Source organism: Taeniopygia guttata, chromosome 14 (genome assembly GCF_048771995.1).
Source record: "Taeniopygia guttata chromosome 14, bTaeGut7.mat, whole genome shotgun sequence".
NCBI lineage: Eukaryota > Metazoa > Chordata > Aves > Passeriformes > Estrildidae > Taeniopygia > Taeniopygia guttata.
This window is the reverse complement of record NC_133039.1, coordinates 7344391-7371433: the sequence shown is the minus strand read 5'-3', so window position 1 is coordinate 7371433 and position 27043 is coordinate 7344391. Positions and strand designations below refer to the sequence as shown.

The following is a 27043-nucleotide window of genomic DNA, read 5'->3' as shown; positions in this document are numbered from 1 at the left end:
AGTTGGATCCTAAAGGTGCTGTATGTGCCTTGTGCTGCCTCCCCATCTATGCCCCTTTTCCCCCTGACTCACAGCCCTCCCAGCCTGAAGCTGAGATCCTTCTTTGTCCCTTTGGCATCTTTCAGGGCACCTGGAGAGCGATTCCAGCCCGTGGCCCCTCCAGCCACAATCAAGGTACGTAGAGGGAGGTTCCCGGCTGGTTCCACCTTGCCTTGGAGGTGCCTGCTGCAGATGTGTCCAGCTCTGATCCCCCCTGACCTCTCGGAGGTCTTTCCCCCTCTGCTTCTTGCAGGAAAGAGTGAAATGCCAGAACCACCCGAGGTTTGGAAGGCAGGCTGGGATTTCCAGGGGCACCGATCCCTGGTGGCTCAGAGTGGCACCCCTGGAGCAGGAGAGCCGGGGCTGCGCTCCCTGCCCTGCCCTGCCCTGCCCTGCCCTGGCTGCTGCCAGGGTTGTTATTTCCTTTCCAGCCTTTCCTGGGGGATGATCCTGTGCTCAGGGCTGACGCAGGAATTCTGCCTGAGGCTCAAAGGTGCCGGCTCCGGGCAGGAATTACCTCGTGGCTGCTAAAAAAGTCTCCAGGAGAAGGGGAGCGTGCAGGGAACGGCGTGGGCGCGGTGTGGGACGTGGGGAATGGGGCTCTGGGACATTGGGACATCATTCCTGCCGCTTTATGGCCTCAGCCCGGGCGCTGCAGCTGCGACAGCCGCGCTGGGCCGGTCCCTGCGGGGCAGGAGGGGTCGGAGCACTTCAAATGGAATTTCAGGGTGGCTCGGGTTGCACGGCACCCTTGGGAGATCACTGGGTGCACCCTCTCTGCTCCCCGGAGCGCAGCCCGTGGTTTCAGAGCCCCCAGGGAGGGAAGGAGGTGCCCGTGCCCAGCAGGGGACAATGCGGGAGCTGCTCCTGTGCCCTGCTCCCAGTGCCACGGGGATAAACCGCCCCGGGACACAAACGCAGCCTCGGCCGAGAATTCTTTCTCAGAGGGAAACAATTCACTGGTTCATACAGTTCACTAAATGTTTTCTGCTGAAGGCTGGAGTTAAAAATCCACGCTATTTTAAGAATTTGCTGGTGATTTCGATCCCTGCAGCATGGATGCTGCGGTGCAGGAACGTCCTTGTCCACACCAGCCCCGGCCCGGCCAGGTGAGACCCTGCAGGTGTCGGGGCCGGGATTAACAAGGGCAGAGGAGGAGGTGCAGGATCCCTCCCACCATCACCAGCGGCACTTCTGGACAGAGGTCTGCGCAGTCAGGAGGCAGAAGGCAGTAGCTTTATTTTAGGAATAGCACAACGGCATTGGGTAGAGACTGAACTGTGAATGTACATCGTCCCATTATCAAATCATATCACCAGAAGTTCTGGCTCTTTGAAAATATTCACATAAAAAATACCAAAGGGATTGGAGTTCTAACTATTTCAGAAAGTTACAACACGTAGCAAAATCTATGTACAGCATCTTCTGTCAGGACAGTTTCAAAAGGACCTCTGGTGGTTTAAATATTGGATATGGTAAAAAAGAAAAGAAAAAAAAAAATCAACGGAATGCAGTGTGCAAAAGGGAAAGAGGAGCAGAGGGAGCGTGGCCCTGTCCTGGACCTCTGGAACACAAGGCTACCCACTACCTGGCACTTCAAGCTGTATAAACGGAGAACACTTGTGAAAATATACTGCACTTTCTAGAGCGGGGTTTAAAAAACTCCCCAAACCCGGAGATCCGTGAGGTGTCCGGTGAGGTGTCCGGTCAGTAACGCACCGCTCGGTGACTGCGCCCTTGGGCGGGGGCTGCAGGAGGAGCCCTGCGGCGGTGCGGGGGTGCTGCGGGAGCGGGGCCGGGGCACACCGGGGCGGTTTGCGCGGAGGGCAGGGCCGGAAAGCACCGAGAGCCCCGCGGGCACCGGCCCGGGATGCGGGCAGCCGAGAGAGACAGCCAGGCCACGGGAGAGGGGACGGGAACAGCGGGAGGGGGGCACCGGGAGGTGGGGGAGAGCACCGGGAGATGGGTGTGCACACCGGGAAGGGGATGTGCACACCGGGAGGTGGGTGTGCACACCGGGAAGGGGATGTGCACACCGGGAAGGGGAATGTGCACACCGGGAAGGGGAATGTGCACACCGGGAAGGGGATGTGCACACCGGGAAGGGGATGTGCACACCGGGAGGTGGGTTTGCACACCGGGAAGGGGATGTGCACACCGGGAGGTGGGTGTGCACACCGGGAAGGGGATGTGCACACCGAGAGGTGGCCGCGGACACTTCGGGCGGTCCGTGGGACATCCCCAGCAGAACCGGCCCCGCAGCTCCGGGGCTCCCGGGGCTGCAGCAGGCGGGGATGGCCCCGCTGCCTGTGCCGTGCCTTGCAGCAGCGCCTGCGGAGGATCCCGCTGGTTTTGGGGCTCTCGGGGCTGTTTGCTGGTGAGGTCCGATAGCCCCGCGCTGCTGCTGCTTCTCTCTCGGGAGGGTTTCAGGGTCCCTCAGCCTCTGGCACAGCGTTCAGCAGAGCTGAGGGCCAGGAAGGACCCGGGAGCTGAAGGACCAGCCCGGATCCCTCCTCGGGACCACACGGGTGTGCCAGGAGGGTCCTGCCAGCTCCTGCTGCTTTCCACGGCCACCGGCTGGCAGGGGAAGGGAACTGAGGCTTCCCGGCCACCTCTGCTGATCTCTGCTCTACTGTTCCCGTCTGCCCCCCGTGCTCTGCCCCAGGGCAGGGGGGCTCGGAGAGGGGCTGGACAGGCTCAGCAGCGTCCTCAGGGTCCCAGAGGAGTGGAGGTGGCCGCTGTCCTGCTCGTCCCCCCACGCTCCCTGCCCTGCTGACCCCCTCTGCCTTCCCGGGGACTCTGGCTGGGCTCTCCCCACCCCACGGCTGCCCGGGCAGAGCCCCCACGCCGGGCAGCGGCCGTGGGGGTGTTGGGGGGGGTCTGCAGCAGCTGCCGGGGCCGGTTACAGTGGTTGGGAAATGTGTGACAGTGGGATTTTACCGGATGGACGTGAAACCCCCATTTTACCGGATGGATGCAAAGGGAGGGCGCTAAGGAAGCTCTGTCAGGACCAGCGCAGGGTTTATCTCCGTGTCACCCTCACGTCACCCTCTGTCACCCGCGGTGCCTTCTCAGTGCCCACCTGCCCCGACCCCTCCTCCGTGGCTCTGCTGGGTGGTGGCAGCGGCGTATTTCCAACCAGACTGCACAGGAGCAAATTGCACTTTGTTGGCAATGGGTTGTTGCACCTCGGGTGGCTGCAGGCTGTCACCAGGCGAGAGGGGACGTCATCCTGGGGCTGCGCTGGCTCTCGCCCCCCTGCACGTCACTGAGAGCCCGCTGTGGGACACGGAGGGCAGCGCTGAGGGGGCTGCTGTGGCAGCAGGGCACTGGCACAGGTGCCCAGAGCAGCTGGGGCTGCCCCTGGATCCCTGGCAGTGCCCAAGGCCAGGCTGGATGGGGCTTGGAGCACCCTGGGACAGTGGAAATGTCCCTGCCCAGGGCAGGGGGTGGAACATGGGGTGACCTTTAAGGTCCCTTCCAAGCCAAACCATTCCAGGAGTCCATGAACAACCACATCACTCTCCCCTGGGGCCTCCCCTCCCTCTGGGTCCCACCCTGGCCAGCTGATCTGTATGTTAGAAAAATTGCACCTTATCAGCTTTAGAAAAGTTTTCTCTAACTCGGGTGCAGCTGCTCACAAAAGCCCATCCCACTCACACACAAATAACACACCTCACTGACACCCACAGGAGGGACCTGGCTGCCTCAGGAAGGTTCAACTCACCTCAAACTTGCTCATGAATTCTGCAAAAATGCCAAAGAAGGCTTCGGAAGTTGTCATTTTTGAGTCTTCCCCAAAGAAGGAGAGCACCTTGCTGAACTCCTCCATGGCCTTGTGCTGCAGGTCGTCCAGGGAGCGCATGGCGGGCTGGGCACTCTCCAGGAAGGACTGCAGGGATCGGCTTAAGGACCAAAGAGCTGCTCTATGCCACTGCCAGGGATCCCAGTCCCTTATCAACCTCTTATCAAAGGCCTTATCAACCTCCTATCCCCTGGCTGGGCTGCAGCCCAGCTGGCAGCAGGGAGCTGCTGGTGGAGGTGCTGGCAGGCTCAGCTGGTGCCAAGGACAGAAGTCCCCAGTTCCCCGGGGCTGTGCCACGCAGGGGCACCACCAAACCTGCTGCCCACCCCGGTGAGAGCGGGGGCAGCTCCCCAGCAGTGCCAGCCCCAGCCCTGGGCAGCGGTGGGGTCCCAGGGAGGGCACTCGGTGCCAGGCTGGCCCCTCTCAGGGAAGGATACGCTCATGACGACGGCGAACCTGTCCTCGGCGGAGGCTGGCATGCTGTGGCAGGCCTTCTGGATGTCCCCCACCGTGCTGTGCAGGTCCTTCAGCTCAGCTGTCAGCGTCCTCTGGTTCACTGCAGGGCACAGAGGGCTCAGCAGGGCTGGGCATGAGGCTGGGGCTGCTGCCACGGCTCAGCCTGGCTGTCTGGCTGTCTGTCTGTCTGGCTGTGCTGCTCTGCACCAGTGCCCTGCTGGCCGGGCAGGGTGGGCAGCCAGCCCAGGAGCTCCTGGTGCCCACAGCCAGAGGTGCCAGGAGAGACAAAACACGCCAAGGAGCACCCAGGGGACAGGAGGGACACGGGACACCAGGACAAGGGGGACACAGCGGCAGGAGTTTGGGCAGCCGGGAGCTCCAGTGATGGAAGGGTTATTTAGGAGTTAGGCCAGAGAGAAATTCCAGCTGGGAAAGCTCCAGGTGCAGACGTTCCTCCAGCGGAAATGCACAGCTCCGGGCTGGAGCCTGCTCCTTATTTATCCACTCCAGCACTAATTCCCAAGGGAATTGCTCACCAACACCATGGATGGTGTGCAAGGGGAATGCAGCTCCAGCTTTGTAGAGATTCAATGCGTCATTTAAAAGCACAGAATCGTGGAATCACTTAGGGTGGGAAAGCCTCTAAGGTCATCCAGCCCAAGTGTTTCCCCAGCACTGCCAAAGCCACCACTAACCCGAGCCCTGTCCCCAGGTGCCACATCCACACAGCTTTTAAATCCCTCCGGGGATGGGCACTCCATCCCTGCCCTGGGCAGCCGTGCCAGGGTTGGGCAGCGTTTCCAGGAAGGAATTTTCCCTAAAATCCCACCCTGAGCTCCCCTGGCCCAGCCTGGGGCTGTTCCCTCTGCTCCTGTCCCTGTCCCTGGAGCAGAGCCCGACCCCCCGGCTGTCCCCTCCTGGCAGGAGCTGTGCAGAGCCACAAGGTCCCCCCTGATCCCCCTTTTCTCCAGGCTCAGCCCCTTCCCAGCTCCCTCAGGGATTCTCCAGCCCCTTCCCTTCCCTGGCCATGCTCCAGCCCCTCGCTGTCCCTGTTGGGAGAGCCCAGAGCTGCCCCAGCACTGGAGGTTCCCCAGCAGTGCCAGCACGGGGACGGGCACTGCCCTGCTCCTGTGTCACCTGCCCAGCCTCCTGTGACACCCCCAGACAGCTCCAGACATGGAGAACACCTCCAGCAGGAGTGTGGCTGCTTTTCCTTGCAGAAATCTGGGCTGGAGGGGCCTCGTTCAAGGTGTGACTGAAGCATGAGCCCTCCCCGAGGTTCTGTGGCACAGGTGACCGTGGCACCGCCGTGCTGGCACCTGCAGCAGCCCCTGCACACCTGGGTGAGGCTGGGCACATCCCCTGGCACTTCTGAGATGCCTCTGAACTCGGGAATCGGCGTTCCAGGGCAGAAGGGAGCAGCAGGGCAGGGACAGAGCCTCGGCCAGGCACTGCCAGGGCAGCGGCGTGGGGTGGGTGGCACCTCCCTGTCACCGAGCTCAGCCCTGCCTGAGGCTCTGCTCCTGCTCAGGACCATCCCTGCCCTGCCCTGGCTCCATCCTGCCCCTGCCGAGGCTGTGCAGCTCCTGCTGAGCCCAGGGGCAGTGCAGGGCCATGCAGGGCCTGCAGCTGCTTCTGGTCCTTTACCTTTGGCAGCCAGCGGCACCGTCGGGAGGTCCTTGGCAAAGCCCAGGAGCTCTGGGAAGTGTTGGCTGAGGGATTTGGCAAGAATGTGCAGGAAGGTGGATTTCCCATCGACAGTCTTGGTCGTGTTCAGCTGCAGCAAAGCAGAAGGTGTGAGGACCCCCGTGCAGAGGGAGCGGGGCTCAGCCCCACGTGCTGGTGATGGTTAAACTGCACATTTCATCTTTGCACACCTCTGTGCCCCCATTAGTGCTGTGGCAATGCCCCCCTGCAGGGCAGGGCTGTCCCCCTGTCCCCACCCCTCAGGAGTCCCATGTTGCCCTGATTTTTAAAAGTGTTACATTTTCTTTTATAGTTCTTTTAAAAGTTTTAAGGTTCTCATAAAACTTCTTCAGCCTTCTGATCTGTTTGCATATTTCTGCTGGAGTTCTCACACACTGTTCATGTAAATAATGATTGTTTTGCATTCTTCTTTGTGAGAAGAATTAACAGACTGTTGGTTTGACCAGTGTGGTTGGAGAGGTGGCAATTCCATCCTCAATCCACGGTCACCTCTGGAGTTCTATAAATACCAGATGTTCGAATAGAACTCTCTATTTTTCTCCTTTGAACTCACCAATCTCCTGTGTACCCATTTTGTGTCCAATAGCCACAGTCCCACCGCAGCCCCAGCGGGGTGAGGACCTTTTCCCACCCAACCCACCCTGGCCAGCCTGGGGTGGGCAGGACTCCCAGCAGAGCCTCTCTGCAGTGCCCCTGCAGCCCTCCTGCCCCCCGGGCTGAGTGGGAACAGCTTTGGTGGGCACAGGGAGCTCCCAGCTCGGTGCCCTGCCCCAGGAACCAGCCTGGCTCCCCTCACCTCGGTCAGGAAGTTGATTTTAAAGCCCGTGGTTTTGCTGGTCTTGGGCTGCCCGTTGTTCAGGTAGTTTCCCATGGCCAGCACGAACTGCAAAGAGGAGAGAATGAGGGGTGGGCACCTCCTGCCCCTGTGCCCTCCCAGCTCCTGGGACTGAATTCCTGCTCCCCACCCATCGGTGTGCAGACAAGCGTTGCCCCCATGGATTTAAGGAACCGGTGGGGGTCACTGGCCAGGAGCTACTGAGGAATTCCACCACCCATCTGCAAATGCCTCTGAGCACACTGCGACCTCGTTTGTCCCACCTGCTTTTTTTTAAATGAATTAACAGCAATTTGGACAGCTCATCTGAGGAGGGTCCTGGAGGACCTGCGGTGGAATTTGTTCTCTCTGCCAGGCACAGCCCATCCCAGGACCCCAAAAACGCCTCTGAGGGGGACAGGCAGTGTGGGGGTGCACAGGGACCAGCCTGCAATGCTGCCCAAATGTGGGGCACAGCCACGGGGCTGGAGCTGCTCCTGGGCAGTGCTGGGGGCCAGCGGTGACTCCACCAGGAGCAGGGAGCGCTCTGACCTCCAGGATCTTGGCCAGCTTCTTGCTGCTTTTCAGCTCCAGGGAGGCCTTGCAGATGCACTCGTAGCTGGCCTTGATCTCCTCGGTCTTCTCCTGCAGGGTGCTCTTGAAGTGCAGGCTGCGCAGGCGGGTCTTGTACTCGGGCACCGAGAGCATCTGGGCACGGGGAGGGCAGGCTCAGCATCCCAGAGCTCCTCCTGCCCTGGGCAGGAAGGAGCTGCAGCTGGCACAGGGAGCGGCTGTGCCACCACGGGATGGGCACTCCCACACCAGCACCCACGGGTGACATCGGCAGAGGAACCTAAACCAGAGCTGGGCAAGGTCACCGTCACCAGGGAGCGAGGACAGCCACAGCCTGGTGGTGGCTCTGCAGCTCTGGACAGCCCCTGGGAGCTGCCACATCCCTCAGGCATCAGCTGGGCACCAGTGCCACGGTCCCAGTGCCACCAGCTTCCCCCAGGTGTGAGTGTCCTGCACACACAGCCCCAGCTGTGACTGTCCTGCACACACAGCTCCAGGTGTGACTGTCCTGCACACACAGCTCCAGGTGTGAGTGCCCTGCACACACAGCCCCAGGTGTGACTGTCCTGCACACCCAGCCCTAAGTGTGAGTGTCCTGCACACACAGCTCCAGGTGTGACTGTCCTGCACACACAGCCCCAGGTGTGAGTGTCCTGCACACCCAGCTTCCCCCAGGTGTGAGTGTCCTGCACACCCAGCCCTAAGTGTGAGTGTCCTGCACACACAGCTCCAGGTGTGAGTGCCCTGCACACCCAGCTTCCCCCAGGTGTGAGTGTCCTGCACACCCAGCCCTAAGTGTGAGTGTCCTGCCCACCCAGCCCCCTCCCAGAGCCCTGCCCCGGCACCTGCAGCACGAACTGGTCGGGCTCGCTCAGCTTGCCGGGGTTCTCCCTGAAGCTCTGGAAGCGCTGCACCTCCTCCCCGTCCGGGGCGTAGAGCAGCAGCTGCTTGATGTGGGACGGCTCCAGGCGATCCGTCTCCATCGTCATCAGGATCTGCCGCAGCTCCACGTGCGACAGCTTCAGGTGGGCGATCAGGATGGCTGGGGAGGCACGTCACTGTCACCCGGGGGCAGGAGGGGACCCCGGGCTGTGGCAGTGCTGGCACACGCTGCCCCACAGGACCGGGGCACCCGGGGACATCGGCCTCCCCACGGAGTGGGGCACAGCCCTGGGACCCTGCAGGGGCTGCGTGGGCACCCCACGGGCGGCTCTGGCCCTGCAGCCCCCCAGAAGCACATCCTGGAGAGGCAGCACCGCCCTGCCACTGCCCCCCTTCCCTGTGGGGTCTGCCCTTCTCAGGACCACGAGGCGCACCCCATCTCCATCCTTCCCCAAAGTTCCCTCCTTGCCCTGCCCAGGACTGCAGTCTGGGGCAGCTCTGGGCTGCAGGAAAATCCATCCCACCGAGCTGTGCTCATGGGATCGAGCTCCTGTTCCTTCCCTTTACCTTTCCAGCTCTCTACATCCCACCTGCAGGCCCCTTTTGGGGGTACCTCCACCGTGCACTTCACTTACATGTGTTGTAGGCCTTTTTGTGGGACAAAATTTCAACCACGTCTTTCTTTTTAAAGTTTTCAGGCATGAGAGTTGGCTCTGGAAGAGAAACTGAAAGATTTAATCACGGGTAAGGACAGGCTCAGGCGGCTCCAGCGGGAAGAAAACTGTCCTGCAAACAGTGAAACCATGAATGGAAGAGAGGGGGACGGATGCTTTGCACACAGCAATGGCTCCAGGAATCCTTGAATCCTGCGATTCAAAGATCTCCCCAATGGAGGGCTCAGCTGGAGCTGGAAAAGGTAAAACGAGAGGTGAAACGCACAGAAAACCCCAGACTGCTCAGAAACATCCCAAAACAGCCCCCTGAGATGAGTCCCAGTTCATCCCACTGCCAGCTGGGCACCGTGGCCCCTCAGGAGAGCTCAGACATCCCACTTGCTTTACTGGAATGCCTCCCACAGGATCGCCACCACCCCACACCCCCACCTGGACCCCGCTCTGGGCTTGTGGCACCCACAAACTCCTCCGGGTGCAGATCCCGGTGGGTTTTGGGAGACCCCAGCTGAAGAGCGATGGGAGCTGCACAGGCCCAGAGCTCCAGACCCATCACAGCTCCTGGGGGACATCCACTGAGTATCTGCATAAAAAGTGAAGTGCTGCTGGTGATGATTTCTTTGGACACAGGAATGAATGTTTTCATGGCTTTTTCAGCATTTCCACAGCTCTCGAGCACTGGAGCTGTCATTGCTGAAAGCCTCCAGCCCGGTTTCAGTGCCCAATGAAACGTGGAGAGAAAACAGCTCGTGGCAGCAGAGATAATTAAGGGAGATAATGAAACCATTTCCACCTTAATGATCCACTGTGCCACAAAATCCTGAGGATGAACAGATTCATGCCACGGGTGATGTCACAGACAGGCATTGCCTTGCTGCCCATCGAGCTCCAGCTCCTCCCAGTTCCTCCCAGTCCCTCCCAGTCCCTCCCAGCTGGCACCGGTCTCTGCTGGTACCAGGACTTATTCTGGGGTACCAGAACTTACTCGTGGGCTTCTGAGTCCCAAAGTGCAGCTCCAGGTCGAGGTATTTGACCATATCACTCAGCTTGTCATAATCCGAGTCTTCCCCGAGCTGTGGGGAGGAGGAGTCAGGGGCTGTGCGGGCACAGGGACAGCCCCACGGTGCCACCCGTGCTGGCACAGTCCCTGTCCCCAGAGAAACCAGGACAGGCTGGTGGCACCAGCCTGTGACTGGAGGCTCGGCCACTGCCCTGCAGATTCACTCAGCTCCTGACACAGCTGAAATCCCACAGAGCACCTCTGTCTTCACTTGCTCCTTGGACACGATCCCCTCACTGAGGGATAAAATGGGAATTCCAGGAGCTTCAGGAATTTTTCTGCGCACAGAAAAATCACTGTGAAGAAGTGTCTTCGTTCCTGGAGTGCTGGGGAGAGGGACCTGCAGGGTCTCAGAGCCTGGGGGACTGGAAGATGGTCCCACAGCTCCCCTCTGGCTGCTCAGGGCACGGGGAATATGGAATATGACATGTCCTGAACACCAGGAGAGACGGGGAGTTAAACCCGGGAAGGGACGGATCCACCTCAGAGCTCTGCTCCACTTCATGGCCACGATGCCAAAGGATTGTCACGTCTTGTCCCACCCCTCTCCTCTGCTGTCCCCTCCATGTCCTGCCCTGCTCTCTCTGGGCTCTCCCATCGCTCTGCTCCAGCCATCCTCATCCTTTCCCACTGAAGCCCCCACAGCTGCAGAACACATCTGGAGGCAGCTCCTGGCTGTGGCAGGCCCTCAGGGCAGGGAAGTGCTCCCCAGCACGCCGCAGACAAAATCAGCAGCTCAGAGGCTCTCCAGGGCCTCTCCCCAGCCCAAGGGACGAGCCGGAGCCCTGCAGAGCCTCAGCACGGGTCACAGCTCCCCCGGGCACGGCTGGCACCCCCGTGCCTCGCCCCAGCACCCCTCTCCCGGGCCATACCTGCCCCCAGATGGTCCCCTCCGAGTTCTCCACCTGCTCCCAGCGCAGCCTCTTGACGCTCATGTGGTTGGAGTCACTGCGGCGGTGCAGCAGCCCCCGGTGCAGGGGGGGCACACAGGGCACGGGGGGCGGCGGGGGCGGCGGCGGCGGGGGCGGGATGGGGTGCAGGTGGCCGGTCAGGGACTTGGGGGCGGGCGCCGCGCTGGCCTTGGTGGCCTCAGCCTTGGCGGGGCCGCTCTGGGGGTCGTGGAACTGCAGGGGGGGTGGCGGGGGCGGGGGGCTGAGCGGAGGAGGGGGGATGTGGTCCGAGAGCGTGGAGCAGGTCAGGGAGCTGCCCTCGTCGCTGCTGCTGATGTACTCGCTGCTGCTGACATCGTTGGTGACGTAGCTGCCCTGGTCATCCTGGAAACTCATCTGCGTGGGCACCAAGCACGGGCTGAAGGTGGCACCTCGTCCTCCAGCCACCATCCTCCATCCGTCATCCATTCATCCATCATCCATCATCCTCCATCCATCCATCATCCATCCATCCATCCATCCATCCATCATCCATCCATCATCATCCATCCATCCATCCATCATCCTCTATCCATCCATCCATCCATCCATCCATCCATCCATCCATCCATCCATCCATCCATCATCCATCATCCATCCCTCATCCATCCATCCATCCATCATCCATCCATCATCCATCCATCCAATCCTTCATCCATCCATCCATCCATCCCTCATCCATCATCCATCCATCCATCCATCATCCATCCATCATCCATCCATCCATCCATCCCTCATCCATCATCCATCCATCCATCCCCCCATCCATCATCCATCCATCCATCATCCATCCCTCATCCATCCCTCCCTCCCTGCCACCCGTGGAGCCCAGGCCGTGTGCCCCGATCCCTCAGGTGGGCACTCCATGCCCAGGGCAGCGAGGCCGGCGCTCTGCACACCCCACACCGCTCTCACCTCCTCGTAGTCATTCTCGGGGGTGAGGAAATCATCCACGATGGTGACGCGGTGGCCCAGCTGCTCGCTGAGGGCGTCCAGGAAGCGGTCGGTGTCGCGGCTGCGCGGGGGCCTGGAGAAGGTGAAGAGCTTCTTGCGGCGCGCCAGCGGCGAGTACTCGCGGCGCTTGGGCGATGGTGCCGGGCTGCTGTCCAGGCTGACGTAGGGGTTGGACTCGGTGCTGCAGGGCGAGGCCACGCTGCTGTGCAGCCGGTAGTAGCAGGGCTGACCCGCCAGCTCGCTCGGCCATGCCGGGCCCGGCTTGCGGCCACCTGCGGGACAGAGCCCAGGGGCTGCATGGCTGTCCTGCAGCCCCCGAGGAGAGGAGAGGAGAGGGCAGGACAGGGCAGGAGAAGGGAGCTTGCCAGGCTGTGCTCCCATGGATGCCCCCAGGCAGCCAGAGCTCTGCAGAGCCAACCCCGCGCTCACACACGGAGCCAGCGCTGCTGCCTCGTACAAGGCACCAAGGGGACGCTGCCCTCTCCCCCACCCGCCTGGCCAGCACCAGCCACCATCCCTGAGAGCCCCGGCGGTACCTGCAGCGTGTGGCAGCTCCGGGCCGGGGGGCGATGTCCTGTGCAGGGCGGCGCTGCCCACCTTGCCCGCAAAGCCGCCGATCAGGCGGTTCTCCAGCTCCGCGTACACGGCCGACATCTGGGGAGGGACACGGAGCTGCTGCCGTGCCCCGGGCCTGGGGAGCCCCAGAGAGCTGCCACGGCCTGGGGGCAGGACAGTGCCCACGGGCCAGGCTGGCCAGAGCAGCTGGGGCTGCCCCTGCATCCCTGGCAGTGCCCAAGACCAGCTGGGACAGGGCTGGGAGCAGTTGGGACAGTGGGAGGTGTCCCTGCCATGGCAGGGGTGGCACTGGGTGGGCTTTAAGGTCCTTCTAACCCAAACTTTCTGGGGCTCTCTGGCCCACCAGCACACATCTCTTGTTCCTTAAAGGGGGATTCACCCCAGCCCAGGCTGCTCTGCCCTTCTGAGCCCCCCAGGAGCCTCCCACCAAGGAGGCCGCAGGAAGACACGGGCAGGCATCATTGAATTGCCCAGGGAGGTGACCTCAGAGAGGGGCTGGGACACCGCCAGCCCCCTGCAGGTATTCACCCACAGACACATCGTTCCCTTTCTCCTGCTGCCCCGTGCTCACAGCCAAGGACCCAGGCTGCCTTCCTGTGGGCACACCACCCCACACACGTGGGCAAAGCCCTGCCAGGGGTGTCCCACCATGGTGTCACACCATTTTGGGGTTGGGTGTCTCCGGGAGGGACGTGCCATCACCAGCCTGTCTCTCTCCAGGGATCAGGCGAACGGGGACCTCCACGGTGTCACTGCCTGCGGGAGGGAGAGACAAACCACTCACTGCTCTGTGCCCCCACTCCCCTCAGCCCTGACCCACAGAGCTCCTGCTGGGACCCCGAGCGACCTCCCTGCCCCAACTCCCGGCTCTGGGGGTCCCAGGGCAGCGGTGCAGGGTGGGTTCAAGGTCAGCAGACAGCTCCAAGCTGCTCCGCTCTTCCCTCGGGGCAGCTGAGGACAGGGCTGCTCCTCACATCTGGCCAACATCTGCCCAGGCACGGCTCCCCTCCAGCACACACAGCTGTCGGCTGCTCTCCGTGCTCTAATCCTCCAGAAAAGCTCCTTGGAGCCGGGTCAGAGGATCTTCCCTGGGGAAACGTCTCAGCTGAGGGGCACCACAGGCCCAGGAGCTCCTTAGGGAGGTGGTGAGCAGGTCATGGTCAGGAGCACAGGTCAGGGGCCAGCAGCGATGGGCACAGGCAGCTCTGTGTGCCCTGAAGGAGGCAGGGCTGGTGCCACGAATGGGGTTTGTCAGCACTCCCCAAGGGACCCTGAACCATGATCTCCTTCCTCACATGGATTTCACAAAGGTGGTTTTCCTGTTAGTTTCATGGACACTGAGAATGTTCAGAGGCAAACCATAAATTTTACCCTCAGAAGGGGGGCCCAGACAGCAGGACCAGTTCACATCTGAGTAATGGAAGGGCTCGGAAATAACATTCAGCCTTATGATCAAGTGGTCTCTTAGTGAATTGGTTCTTCCCCTATGGAATCGCTGTCCCTGGAGGTGTCCCTGGCACCCCTGGATGTGGCACTCAGTGCTCTGGGCTGGGTGACAAGGTGGGGATCAGCCACAGGTTGGACTTGATGATCTTGGAGGGCTTTTCCAACCTAAATGATTCTGTCATTCTATAATTCTGTGAAAAATTCACATGAAAACATGGATTTCCAGCCGATGCCTCAGTGCTGACCTCCACCTTTGCCTCCACCTTTTCCCATCATTCCCGCTTAGGAGCAGGTCAGGAATTCGGCTCGGGGCAGAGCAGGACACAGCAGGCAGAGCCGCCAGGTGCCAGCCCCCGTCACCCACCTGCTGCCCCCTCCTCGGGGTGGGGGGTCCGCAGGCTGCCCCGGCACAGGGAGGCCCCTCGGACGGAGCTGCGGTACCGATCCTCAGCCTCCGCCTCGGCTGCAGCAGAAACACCTCTGTGAGGCACGGCCGGGCCCCCCTGCCCCCCACCCTGCACAGGCACCCCCAGAGCCCCCAGAGCCCCCCTGAGCCCCCTGAGCCCCTAGAGCCCCCCGAGCCCCCCGAGCCCCCGGCCCATGGCACTCAGAGCAGCTGCCATGCCCAGGACGCTCTCGCTCCATCCCCGGGAGCTGAGCAGGTTCCAGGAGCTCGTGCCAGCACAGGGCAGGGATGGATGCACAGGGATGGGGCATCCAGTGTGTTTTTCCAGCTGGATTGGCACCCACCAGCTCATGGCCCACAGGAAAGTCCAGCCTGAGCTGGGCTGGTCCCAGTAAACCTTCCTGCCCCCAAGGGAAAAGAAGGAAGTGGGGCCAGCCCTGGGGAGGAGCACATGGCCCATGCATTGTCCATGTGCAGCTCGGTGTGGCAGCTCAGGGCATCCTGTGAGCATCCCGTGAGCATCCCGTGAGCATCCTGTGAGCATCCTGCTCACAGCAGGATGGAGGGAACCGAGCATCCATCCCTGAGGTACCCAGCAGACCAGAATGGGACATGGAGATCACCAGAGTTTGGAAGCCTGGGGGAAGGACCAGCCCAAATCCAGAGATCTCTGGCTGTGGTGCTGCCGGGCACAGACACACAGAATAGACCACAGCCACCAAATCTCGTGCTCAGAGACTGCCCCTGAGACACTGAGAGGAGCCAGGGACCAGCCTGGAGCTGGGAACAGCAGCTGGGACGGGCAGATCTGCTCCTGGACTTCCCTCCTCCCTGGCTGGGGATTCCTGCTCTGCATTCCTGGAATGCAGCTGGAGCTTCTGAGGCTGTACACGAATTACAGGGCGGGAATTGCTGCTGTCCACAGCCCGTGGCCAGTGTGATTCTGCACACACAAAGCAGAGGAGGCTGGGTGCAGACCCAGTGGGCCTGGAGCACAGCATCCCGTGCACAGCAGGAAGGATCTGCACCAGCACGTGGAGCTGGTTCTGTTTTCTGCTAAAATCACTGTGCTCCTCAAAAGCCTCTCCTCAAACAACACCTCTTTTACCTTTGCTGGGTCTAAAATGAACACATCTGTGTGAGCAGCTGAGAACAGGAAAATTGGAAGCAATTAAGAGTGCGAATGCACAGATTAGGACATTTCACTTCAAACCTGCTCTCCTCAGTGCACCACTGGCTTTGTGCTGCCACAGAACCAGGTGAGGGTGATGGTGAGGGGACAGGGGAACCAGAGACAAGGGGCATCACCAACTGCCTTCGTGTTTCTGGGAGAGCAGCACCACCTCTCCCAACCATGGATGGTTTTGTGACATCCCTGTGTCACCCTTATTTTACCTCTCTGCTCTGAATGCTGCCCTTGCACCAGCTGCTCCCTTCCTGGACCTCCTCACCTCTAACACCTGAGCAGCTGCCCAAGCCTTGGCTCCCAGAGCACCCTTGAGGTGCCACCTCTCCTCTCAAGGCAGTTTGACTCCAGAGCTACACCAGCGCAGGGCACTGAGCTCCCAGCAGCTGTCAGGACACGGAGTGTCCGTCCTGGGCACCTCCTCTCACCTGCCAGGGCCTTGCACCCCAGAAACCTGTCAACCTTTTGCTGGCAGTGCTCCTGCTCCTCGTAGCTCAGCAGCTGGTAGATAAACTGCCAGAGGACTTGCTTGGCTGGTGTGTCCAGCACCGGGTACACATCCACAATGAGAGTGTCAATGTTCCTGGAAAAAACATTGACAGTGTCAGTGTTCCTGAAAAACAGGAGAGGGCTGGGCAGTGACAGTGTCCCTCTGGCACAGCCCCTCCTGCTCCCCAGCCTCATCTTTGCCAGGAACAGTCGCCTTCACTGCAGCGACTCAAACCCACAAGGACGTGGCACCTGGGCCATGGTCGGTGGTGGCCCCTGCAGTGCTGGGGAATGTTGGACTCGGTCTCAGAGGGCCTTTCCAGCCTAATGGATTCCGTGATTTTATGAGTAAGAGGGGTGGGGGAGCGCAGCCAGCAGAGAGAAGCCCTGGAAACATTGGAATTTTAGCCAGCTGCAGGTACACAGGCTGTGGGAGAGCTGCAGCGGGGAGGGTGGCTGGGCTGGCAGCTCCTGGGGCACAAAGCTCCATCTGATTTTGGGGTGTAGAGCAGGGAAAAGGCTGCTGGGAATAGCTGAGCACCCCATGCCACAGGATAGAACAGCCTGCAGCAGGATGAAATTCTGCCCCTGGATCCCTGGCAGTGCCCAGGGCCAGGCTGGACAGGGCTGGGAGTGACCAGGGATGATGGAAGGTGACTCTGCCCATGACAAGGGGTGGAACAAGATATTCTTTAAGGTCCTTTCTAACCCAAATCATTCCATGATTCTGTGACAGCCTCTGATAAAACGCTGCTGGAAGACCAAGCAAGGGCAGGAAACGAGGCCACTGCTGAAATCTGGAGTGTGCCAGGGGATGTGGCTGGATCCCTGCCCAGGACAGGGGGGACGAGGGCTCTGCCAGCCACAGCCATTCCCGTGCAGCCACCAAGGAATGCTGCAGCCGGGATTTTGGGATCAGAGAGGAGACAGGGACGGAACATGGAGAGATTTACTGCAAGAGCTGGAACAGGATCTGCAGCTGCCAGGGACAGCCAGGCTGCAAGACAGCCTGCACTGGGGCAGGGGGGAGAAGAGGTGACCAACCTAACCTAAAGGAACCAAAAATGGAGCATCTGCTCTGTCCCCAGGCAGGACACCTGGGCTGGGGTGAGCTCGGGCACAGGGAACACCTGGGCTGAGAACACCTGGATGAGGTGAGATTGGGCACAGGGAACTCCTGGACTGAGGTGAGCTCGGGCACAGGGAACCCCTGGCTGGGGAGCCTGGGGAGCACAGGGGTGGCAGAGCTGCGGGGGCAGCCTGCCAGCCCAGCTGTGCCCTGCCTGGCAGCCAGCCTGGCACGGGCAGTGCCCCAGGCCAGCCCCGCTGGCTATGCCCCTGCTGGCCCGGAGTTACCGGTGTTGGAAGAAGCCCTCCAGCGCCTTGCAGACGGCCAAACGCTCGGGCGGGGTCAGCAGGTGCTCCAGCTGCTGCGGGAAGGTCCTTCCTTGGATCCTGATGCTAGAGGGGAGAATCTCTGCAACCCACTGCAGGGAGGTGAGGGCCGAGGAGCTGCTCGGGGACTCAGCAGAGTCAGAGTCTGCAAAATAAATATTCCATCTTTCCTTGGCTTCTTCTGGGGGCGCTGGAGCAGTCTGAGTGCCGCTGGGGCGTGCGTTGCAGTAGGTTGGGTTGGATGGGGTTTGGAATAAGCTGCTCTGCTGGGAGGTGGCCCAGCCCAAGGCAGAGAGGGGAAATAAATCATCTTTAAGGTTCACTGCGACCCAAAGTGCTGCAGGCTGCTATGGCTCTGGGGATGCACTGAGTGCACCTGCAAAGGAGCTGGGGCGTCCCAGGGGGCTGAGGGGAGCCCAGAGCTGCTCCAGGGGGAAGGGCCAGGCCTGGCCCCCAGCTCTGTGCACCAGGGAGCAGCACCCCAAGAGCACAGGGAGCCTGCAGCCCCCACGGGGCTTGGGGATCGTGCTGGGCCTGGGGATCCTGCCCTGCACGGGCACCCTCCAGTGCCCAGGCACCCCCAGCTCCCTGCAGCAGTACCAACCCTGCAGCAGTACCAACCCTGCAGCAGTACCAATCCTGCAGCAGTACCAACCCTGCAGCAGTACCAACCCTGCAGCTGTACCAGCCCTGCAGCTGTACCAATCCTGCAGCAGTAGCACCCCTGCAGCAGGTACCAACCCTGCAGCAGGTACCAATCCTGCAGCAGTACCAACCCTGCAGCAGTACCAATCCTGCAGCAGTACCACTCCTGCAGAACACATCACCACCTCTCCCTGCAGCAGTCCCAGCCCTGCAGCAGTCCCAGCCCTGCAGCAGTCCCAGCCCCGCAGAGCACAGCCCTAGCCCCGGGCTCTGTGCAGCCAGCACCAAAGCACAGCGTTGGATTACTGCAGACGAGGACAGGCCGCACAGGAAGGACACGAGGGACACCGAGGACAGGCACCCAGCAGGACGAGCCCTCCTCCCCCTGAAGAGCAGCCAAGCCTGAGATCCAGCTGATCCCACAAAGCAGGGCCACGAGCATCCACCCATCCCCCCGGCAGCGCGTTGGACCTGCTCAGCCCATGGAGGCGCTGGCAATTCCCTCCTGTGCCAGGAATTGGGGAGCTGGCCTGGAATTCCCGCTCTCCATGCCCTCCTCCCTGCCCTCTTACCGTGGGAGAGGCTGACCATGCCCTCTTCCACCACCAAGGTGGGCATGGCCCCGCTGCCCTGCAGCATCGACACCACCTTGTCGTGGGAGCAGTTCCTGCGGGCACAGCAGAGCCCGGTCAGAGCTGCCCCGGCTCCAGGGCAGCAATTTCATCTTGGAGAAGCCTCCCTGTGCTGCTCAGAGCCAGAGGGGTTTGGGGCCCGCCGTGATTCCCTGGGTTCTCCCCACCTTGGCTTGGCTTTGCCTGCGGTGCCCAGGGAGGAGCCTCCCGAGGGAGAGCCTGGGTCTGCCCCACGAGTGGGCACCGAGGAATCCCCACGGGAATGCCTGGGTCCTGCCCCACGAGTGGGCACCAGGGAATCCCCACGGGAATGCCTGGGTCCTGCCCCACGAGTGGGCACCAGGGAATCCCCACGGGAATGCCTGGGTCCTGCCCCACGAGTGGGCACCAAGGAATCCCCACGGGAATGGTGGGGCCACCCCGAGGAGGGTCATGGCACAGGAAGGCAGAGTTAAGCTACACCCAGACCCAGAAAATGAGTTTTTCCTTTAAATAACACGGCGCTGCAGGTCTGTCCTCGCCTGTCCTAATTCTGCACGAAAAGAAAATGCAAGGTGAATATAAAGTGTAATTTTGTAGGTGAAAAAATCTTGGGATGCCCTTGGAGAAGGGCACGGGCCAGGCTGGGACAATGCCTGCCAAAAGCAGGGCTGAGAGGACAATCCTGTGCCCGGTCTCCTTTTTCTGGCAGTGCTGCATCAGCCAAGAGTTCGCTGGATCAGCTGAAACCTGAGAACCTGATCCCTGACCGAAGCAGCATCAGTTTAACCTTTAAATATTCATCACTCTCTCTTGTCCTGTAGCCTCCTCTAACCCTTTGCTCTTGCTTTTTATGCAGAAAGACACACCCAAGGACACAGCACTGATGCGGGGCACAAATCCCTCTGGTCCCGTTGCTTTGGTGCACAAACAATATACAGAATTAACTCCAAACGGGATTCCCACGTGGATTTAAGCCTATGTTCCCATGGTGGGAGTGATTCCTGGGCTGGATGGGGCTCTGCAAGCAGAACCTCAGGTGTTTAACACACACAGATTAACTCAGAGGGCCTGGAATTGGGGTGGGCTGCAGTCAGAACCCAGGCCATAGAAAGTGTCCTGCAGAGAGAACTCAGAGGAGGAGCAGGGGTGGAGAAAATTCTCCTCTTAGAGCCAGGAAATGCTCCCATTAGAGCCAGGAAATGCTCCAGCCCTGGAGGAGCTGTCCCCAGCTGTCCCCACAGGGCAAACCCCTGTGCACAGGGGGACCAGGGCCAGCAGCTCCCGTGTCCCTGCCCAGGAGGGACCACAGCGAGTGCCCAGCCCCTGCCCCCTGCCCTGGGTGCCCTGCACAGCTCCTACCTCATGTCCAGCCCGTTGAGGAACAGGATCCTGTCTCCAGCTTTGAGGGCAGCCTTCTCCGCCGGGCTCCCTAAAGGACAAAGGGGCCTCAGCTGCAGCACCTCTGGCTGGGACGGGGGTCTGGGACACCCCGGGCAGGGCACCCCCTGCACCCGGCTCCTCTGGGTGCGCTGGGAGCGCTCAGCCAGCCGGGTGCAGCAGCCAGCCCCCACTGGGAGTGATAGCAAAAGGGGTTTAAAATCATCAGATTTTGGGTTAACAGAAAAAAAATAAACTTAGTAGGCCTGGGAAAGGTAAATACCTTTAGCACAGGGAGAAATAGTACTGTGTAGCTAGTACATGATAATTGATATAATTGTTAGATGTGATAACTGTTTAGTAATTACTGTTTAATCAGAAAGAATAATCATGTGAAACTGTGGTCATGGGCCTAAGAAAGATCACTATAAACTCATGTCAATGTATACAATAGAACAATGTAAGTTTAATAATTAATGTGTAAGTTATACAATGATAGGGTATAAAATACGTTCATCTCGAAACTTATGTTTGGAGTCAGATTTGGGTCTGTACCCCGACTCCCAGAGCTCTCAATAAAAGCACTGCAGATAATCATATCCCGTAATTACGTGTTTCTGAACACTAACAGGAGCACTGCTGTCATTTTGGGAGGGTCGCTGGACACATTTCCCACTTCTCACAACAAGGAGTGGATAAAGCCAAACCAAACTGCACCAAAGATGCTTCATTATTGCACTGGAAAAACTCCCCCACGGAGCCTTGGGAAAGTCCCTTTTGCTCTTTTCTAGCCAACAGCATTTCACATTTCAGGGGCAGAGCAGGAGCAGTACCGATGCCCCAATCTCCCGTTCTTACCCGGCAGGACAGACTCAATCCACACCGGGGCATGGCCACGGAGCGTGAAGCCAAAGCTCCTGTTGCCTTTATAAACTCGCACGGTTCTGGGGGTGAAAAAGGCAAACAGGACATCAGAGGAGAAGATCCAGCCCTTGTTTCCTTCCCCAGCCCCTCCCCAGCCCTGGTAGCCCAGGTTCTCCTGAGTGCTCAACCCCCGACGCTCCCAATGTCCCCACAAGTCCCCTTTGACACCAAAGTGTCTTTCAAATGTGGTTTCAAAGTGCAATGTAGGATAAATATATAGATATAAAGAATAAATATATGTATAAAAGCTAAAAATCATCTGGTTCCAACCCCCCACGACAGAGAGTTGGAATGGGATCTTTAAGGGCTCTTCCAACCCAAAGCAGTCTGTGATTCTTTATTGCAGATAAATCCTGAATCCTGCTGGCACAGCTGGGCACCCCAAATCCTGCTGGCACTGCTGGGCACCCCAAATCCTGCTGGCACAGCCTGAATCCTGCTGGCACTGCTGGGCACCCCAAATCCTACTGACACAGCCTGAATCCTGCTGGCACTGCTGGGCACCCCAAATCCTACTGGCACAGCCTGAATCCTGCTGGCACAGCTGGGTACCCCAAATCCTGCTGGCACAGCTGGGTACCCCAAATCCGGCTGGCACTGTTGGGTACCCCAAATCCTGCTGGCACTGTTGGGTACTCCGAATCCTGCTGGCACTGCTGGGTACCCCGAATCCTGCTGGCACTGCTGGGTACCCCAAATCCTGCTGGCACAGCTGGGTACCCCAAATCCTGCTGGCACAGCTTGCATCCCAACCAACGAGGAGCGCCCCCCCCTCCCCGCTCAGCCTGCCTGTGCCACCCCAGCTCCCCACACAGCTCGTCCACCCAGTCCTGCAGAGCCGAGGGGACACTGAGGGTGCCCCGGAGCCGGGACAAGGGGCACAAAGCTGCCCACCCTTCCCGAGGGAGAGGTCTTTGTCCATCCCGATCCCAGCAGAGCTCCGCACCGACACCACCCCTCCGTGCCCCCGGCACCCCTCCGCCTCCTCCCGCGAAGGAGGCGCTACCTGCGGGCAGCCCCCGAGGCCGCATTGGCGGCGATGAGCGAGGAGGTTTTGCGGAGGCTCTTGGCGAGCTCCTGGTGGCTGCGGGGCACGGAGCTGGCGCGGGTGGACACCAGCAGCCGCTCCTGGTGGTCCTCGCTGCGGCTGCGGCGCAGGCGGCTGCTGTGCTCGCTGCGGGAGCGGCAGAGTTTGCTGAGCAGGCTCTGAGACACCACCTCGTCAAAGCGCTGCCGGTGCTTCTTGGGGATGAAAATCCTGCGGGGGGCAAGGCACCGAGTGAGCAGCGGGGCCCGGGCAGTGCGGCACGGAGAGGAGGGCCGGGCAGCCCCGGGAGGGAGAGAGCTGTACCCATCCTGGTAGAGGGGCATCCGTCCTGGCAGAGCTGGGGGGCTGGGGACACCGGGGGGACACCGGGGGGCTGGGGACACCGGGGGTGCTGGGGACACCGGGGGACACCGGGGGGCTGGGGACACCAGGGGAAACACTGAGGGTGCTGGGGACACCGAGGGTGCTGGGGACACCAGGGGGACACCGGGGGGGCTGGGGACACCAGGGGAAACACTGAGGGTGCTGGGGACACCGGGGGGACACCGGGGGGCTGGGGACACCGAGGGTGCTGGGGACACCGGGGGTGCTGGGGTCACCGGGGGGACACAGAGGGTGCCGGGGAAACCGGGGGTGCTGGGGACACCGGGGGCACACCAGCTGCATCTCTTCCCCCATCCCATGCAGTGTTCCGTTGGAGAAATGATGTTGAAACCTTCCCTCAGACCCGCCTCTCCTGGGACCCCCAAAATGCTCTCCCGGCCCCAGCCTGGCATGTCCCCACATTCCCGCTGCCTCCACCGACAGGCAGGAGCCTCCAGCCCCTGGAGATGCCGCTGCTGCAGGGACGGGCAGGGCAGTGCCGCAGGCAGGGGGACACCCCAGAACTCGCTTGGTTTGGGGTCACCTCCCTCTGCCCTTGGTAGGAGCAGCCGAGTGGCCCTTGTGCCCTGCAAGGAGCCCCAGGACACTCGGGGGTGCACGGGGAGCGCACAGCGGGATCCCAGGAGGGATGGGGGAGCCACCGCTCCCACCTGGGCCGGGGTGAGCTCCAGAACCCCGAGACACTGGTCCTTTTCCTTTTCCTTTTCCTTTTCCTTTTCCTTTTCCTTTTTTCCTTTTTTCATTTTTTCTTTTTCTCCTTTTCCTTTTTTCCTTTTTTCCTTTTTTCCTTTTTTCCTTTTTTCCTTTTCCTTTTCCTTTTCCTTTTCCTTTTCCTTTTCCTTTTCCTTTTCCTTTTCCTTCCCCTTTCCCTTTCCCTTTCCCTTTCCCTTTCCCTTTCCCTTCTCCTTTCCCTTTCCCTTTCCCTTTCCCTTTCCCTTTCCCTTTCCCTTTCCCTTTCCCTTTCCCTTTCCCTTTCCCTTTCCCTTTCCCTTTCCCTTTCCCTTTCCCTTTCCCTTTCCCTTTCCCTTTCCCTTTTCCCTCCCAGCAGCCAGACCCCCACACCCGCTCGCTCCCCCTGCTCTGGCCCATTTCGGGGCTCCAGGAGGAGCCATCCCCGGGTGTTTCTATAGCAACTCCTGCAGCTGCAGCTGCTGTGGACAAAACCCTCTCGGGGGGTTCGGCAGCTCCGGCACCTCTCGGGGTGTGAGCGCGGGGCCGGTGCTGTATGGCAGTCCCGAGGGCCGGGAGCCCACCCACTGCCGGGGCACCACCAGAGCGGGAACTGGGCCACACTGGTGCCAGAGCACCCACAGGAAGCTGCTCTGAGGGGTGGCACCAGCAGCTGGGGCTGGCAGGGGATCCCACAGGGCTCCCTCGGGCAGCTTCACCAAGGGAACCCAAAATCCTGGGTGGAGACGGAGGAGGAGAGGCTTCAAACCCCAAATCCTCCGGGACCAGGACATCTCTGTTTCCCCCAGCCAAAGGCAGAGCTCAAAACAAGAGCTGGTGCAGGAGAAGGCAGCCCACAAGCCTCCCGAGGCTGGCAGCTGCTCACGCAGAGCATCTGCTGACAGTTTAAAACAAGTAACACATTGGTGCAACTCACAGGTGATTTGTGATTAAGCAGCAACTAAAATAGAGTGAAATTTTGCTAATAAATAGTTCACCCTGTGGGACAGGAGAGGATGTGGGTCCCCCAAGCCTCTAACCTGGGCCGGGCACCCACCAGGGAGGAGTCCGGGTTCCTGACAGGCAAAATGAGCACAATCCCATTTAATTGGCCAAATTCCATCGGCCCTACTCGTTCCAGCAGAGCTGTCCCACTTTGCCTCTGCTTCAGCACTGGGCTGAGGAGCTCAGCCCCAGACCCGGCCCAGGACCTGACCCTGGCACTGCCCCAGGACTGGGGCACAGCAGGGCCAGACAGGAGAGATCTGCCCGACTGCTGCCAACAATCCACCAAAGCAGGCAAACCCTTCCCGGGGCTCTCCCTGCAGCCTCCTGCACCTCACAGGGTAAACCTGCCTTTGTCCCCTGGCACGGCCCTGAGGAGCAGCGCCCAGCTGGGGCTTCCCTCTGCCAGCAATTCCCACTGGGATTCACCCAGCTGGGGCTTCCCTCTGCCAGCAATTCCCACCGGGATTCACCCAGCTGGGGCTTCCCTGTGCCAGCAATGCCCACCGGGGTGCACGGAGCACGGAGGTGCCCACCCTGCCTGTGGGGGTCAAGCAGGAGCAGGGTCATACAGCGCTGGCCTTGTGCCCTCTGCTTCCTCTGCCTCCTCCTCCTCAGGTGCTCCAGGTCAGCCCTAGCTCTGCTTCCTGTTGGAGAGGGGACAGGAAGGGCACCCCCATCCCTGAGCCCTGTGCCCCTCCCATGCCCGGTGCCACAGAGCCCAGGGCACCAGCCCTCCTCTGCACTCATTCAGGAGAACTGAATGAATCTGCTCGGGGATGTGGGTGTGAATTCAGGGCGCTTGCCAGGCCAGGAAAGGTCCCAGACTCTCCAGGCTGCTTTACCTTCACCCCATCCCCAAAGCAGCTTGGCCAGGATGGTGGCAGAGTGCCACTGCGCCCATCCCCTGCCCTTGGTCCTGCTCAGGCTCCCTCTGGCACCTCTCGGCCTGTGCCACGCTCCCACCCACAGCTGCCAGGAGGGTCACCGGCCACTCAGCCCCGCACAGGCAGTCCCGTTCCTGCAGCCCACCCTCGCCGAGCTGCCTCCCCACCCCCTTTGCCACCTGCCCGTGTCCTGCCGGGGACAGTCCCGCTCGGGGCGCCGGTGCTGGGGCTCCGCGGGGCAGGAGCTGTCCCTGGGCAGGACAGCGAGGGGACAGCGAGCCCCGCTCCATCTCACCCCCAGCCCCGCGTCCTCATCATCCTCATCATCCTCATCATCCTCATCATCCTCATCATCCTCATCGTCCTCATCATCCTCATCATCCTCATCGTCCTCATCGTCCTCATCATCCTCATCATCCCCCGGGGCTGAGGACAGCCCTGGGGACAAAGCAGCCCCAGCGGGGCCCTTCCCACCCCGGTTCCCACCTCAGCTCCGGGAGCAGCCGGTGCGGCGGTGGGGCTGTCCCGGGGACACAGCGGGGTCCCCGCAGCCCAGAGGCAGCCGAGCCACCCCGGGCCGCCCGTGGGGCGGGATGCTCCGCCAGCAGCGCGGGGCAGCGGAGCGGGGACACGTACCGAAAATGCCGGGAGAAACTCCGGTCCTTTCCCATTTGGCGGGGCGCAGCGGAACAAAGGGGGAGATGCTCCAGACGCTCATGCGAGCGGAGCCCCGGGCTCGGCTCACGCCCACCGGCCCCGGCAGCGGCCCCAGCCCGGCCGAGAGCTCCGTCGGCCCCGGCAGCGGCCCCGGGGCTCGCTCGTCCCCAAAAACTGCCGGCGCTGTGATTCCCGGGCGGAAGGATCCCGTCCTTCCTCAGAAAGGAGGGCACGGCTCGGCGCCCAACTCCGGGGGGATGCCTCCCTCCCTCCCTCCCTCCCTCCCTTGCTGCTAATTAGTTGACTTCTAAAGTGCTCGTGTTCAAATTCCGTGCTGCAGAAAGGGGTGAGAAACCTCAAAGGCAAACGGCGCCAGGGGTGCGGATTTGGGGCGGGGAGGTGGAGCTGCCGGGCTGGGCCGGGGGCAGGAGCAGATTTAGGGGCCCAAAGCCCCACCCGGAGCATCCTCCACCGCCAGGGCAGCGCAGCAGTGCCCTTCAGCAGGAGTGAAAGAGAAAAACCCCCTTTAATTTAAATAACGCCATCTTTAAGCACATCACAGGTGTTTGATGAAGAGGATGTGAGGCTTCCCGGAGCTGCCAACATCACACACAATCCCCAGGCAGCAACAAAGGAAGGAGAAATGAAAAATGGACGGTTTAGCCCCAAAACAACCGGCAAAGACCCGACCTTGAGTTTGTCAGTTGTGCAGAAAAACAGGTCCCAGAGTGGATTAAAACATTGAGCTACACTTGGATTATGTCTAAAGTGTGCTGTGGAAACCACTGCCAGTCCTGAAAAGCCCTGCTGGTCCAGCCAAATGCTAAAATCCGGGAGAGAAAACTCTGGCAGGTTTTACCCCAGCACAGGAATTCTGCTGATGAGCCCCAGATGCTCGAACCTCATAACCTCATGTACCTGTGTGCGTGGGACGGGGTCACAGCCCCGGGGGATGAGGGGCCTCGGGGCCCTGCGGCAGGAGCAGAGCCCGGCAGCAGCCGGAGCTGGGATTCCATCCCCGAGCTGGGATTCCATCCCCGAGCTGAGATTCCATCCCCGAGCTGAGATTCCATCTCCGAGCTGGGATGGAGCTGGGATTCCATCCCGGAGTTGAGATTCCATCCCCGAGTTGGGATTCCATCCTGGAGCTGGGGATGGAGCTGGGATTCCATCCCCGAGCTGGGATTCCATCCCCGAGCTGAGATTCCATCTCCGAGCTGGGATGGAGCTGGGATTCCATCCCGGAGTTGAGATTCCATCCCCGAGCTGGGATTCCATCCCCGAGCTGGGATTCCATCCCCGAGCTGGGATTCCATGCCCGAGCTACGATTCCATCCCCTGGGCCCGGGGCAGGGCAGGGAGCCCCTCACAGCCCCTCCCCGCCATCCTGCCGGTCCCCGGGGACAGCCCAAACCCCCCGGCAGCTCTGGAGAGGGTCACCCCCT

The 27043-nt window shown here is 60.9% G+C and overlaps 1 protein-coding gene across 1 annotated transcript; it reads right to left on the bottom strand.

Moving 5' to 3' along the window:
- Nucleotides 1-1253: 1253 nt before the first annotated feature.
- GRID2IP (Grid2 interacting protein) lies at nt 1254-25689 on the bottom strand. The gene is made up of 22 exons (XM_072935794.1): nt 25578-25689; nt 21955-22206; nt 20883-20968; nt 20007-20076; nt 18606-18700; nt 17350-17533; nt 15933-16087; nt 15427-15464; nt 14277-14427; nt 13128-13222; nt 12427-12544; nt 11852-12162; nt 10880-11293; nt 9933-10020; nt 8912-8989; nt 8240-8436; nt 7374-7529; nt 6804-6890; nt 5948-6077; nt 4282-4400; nt 3767-3931; nt 1254-3318 (listed from the first exon to the last, which is right to left on the bottom strand). Exons 1-22 carry the CDS (start codon nt 25610-25612, stop codon nt 3247-3249), a joined length of 3096 nt encoding a protein of 1031 aa, XP_072791895.1. The 5' UTR covers nt 25613-25689; the 3' UTR covers nt 1254-3246.
- Nucleotides 25690-27043: the final 1354 nt, after the last annotated feature.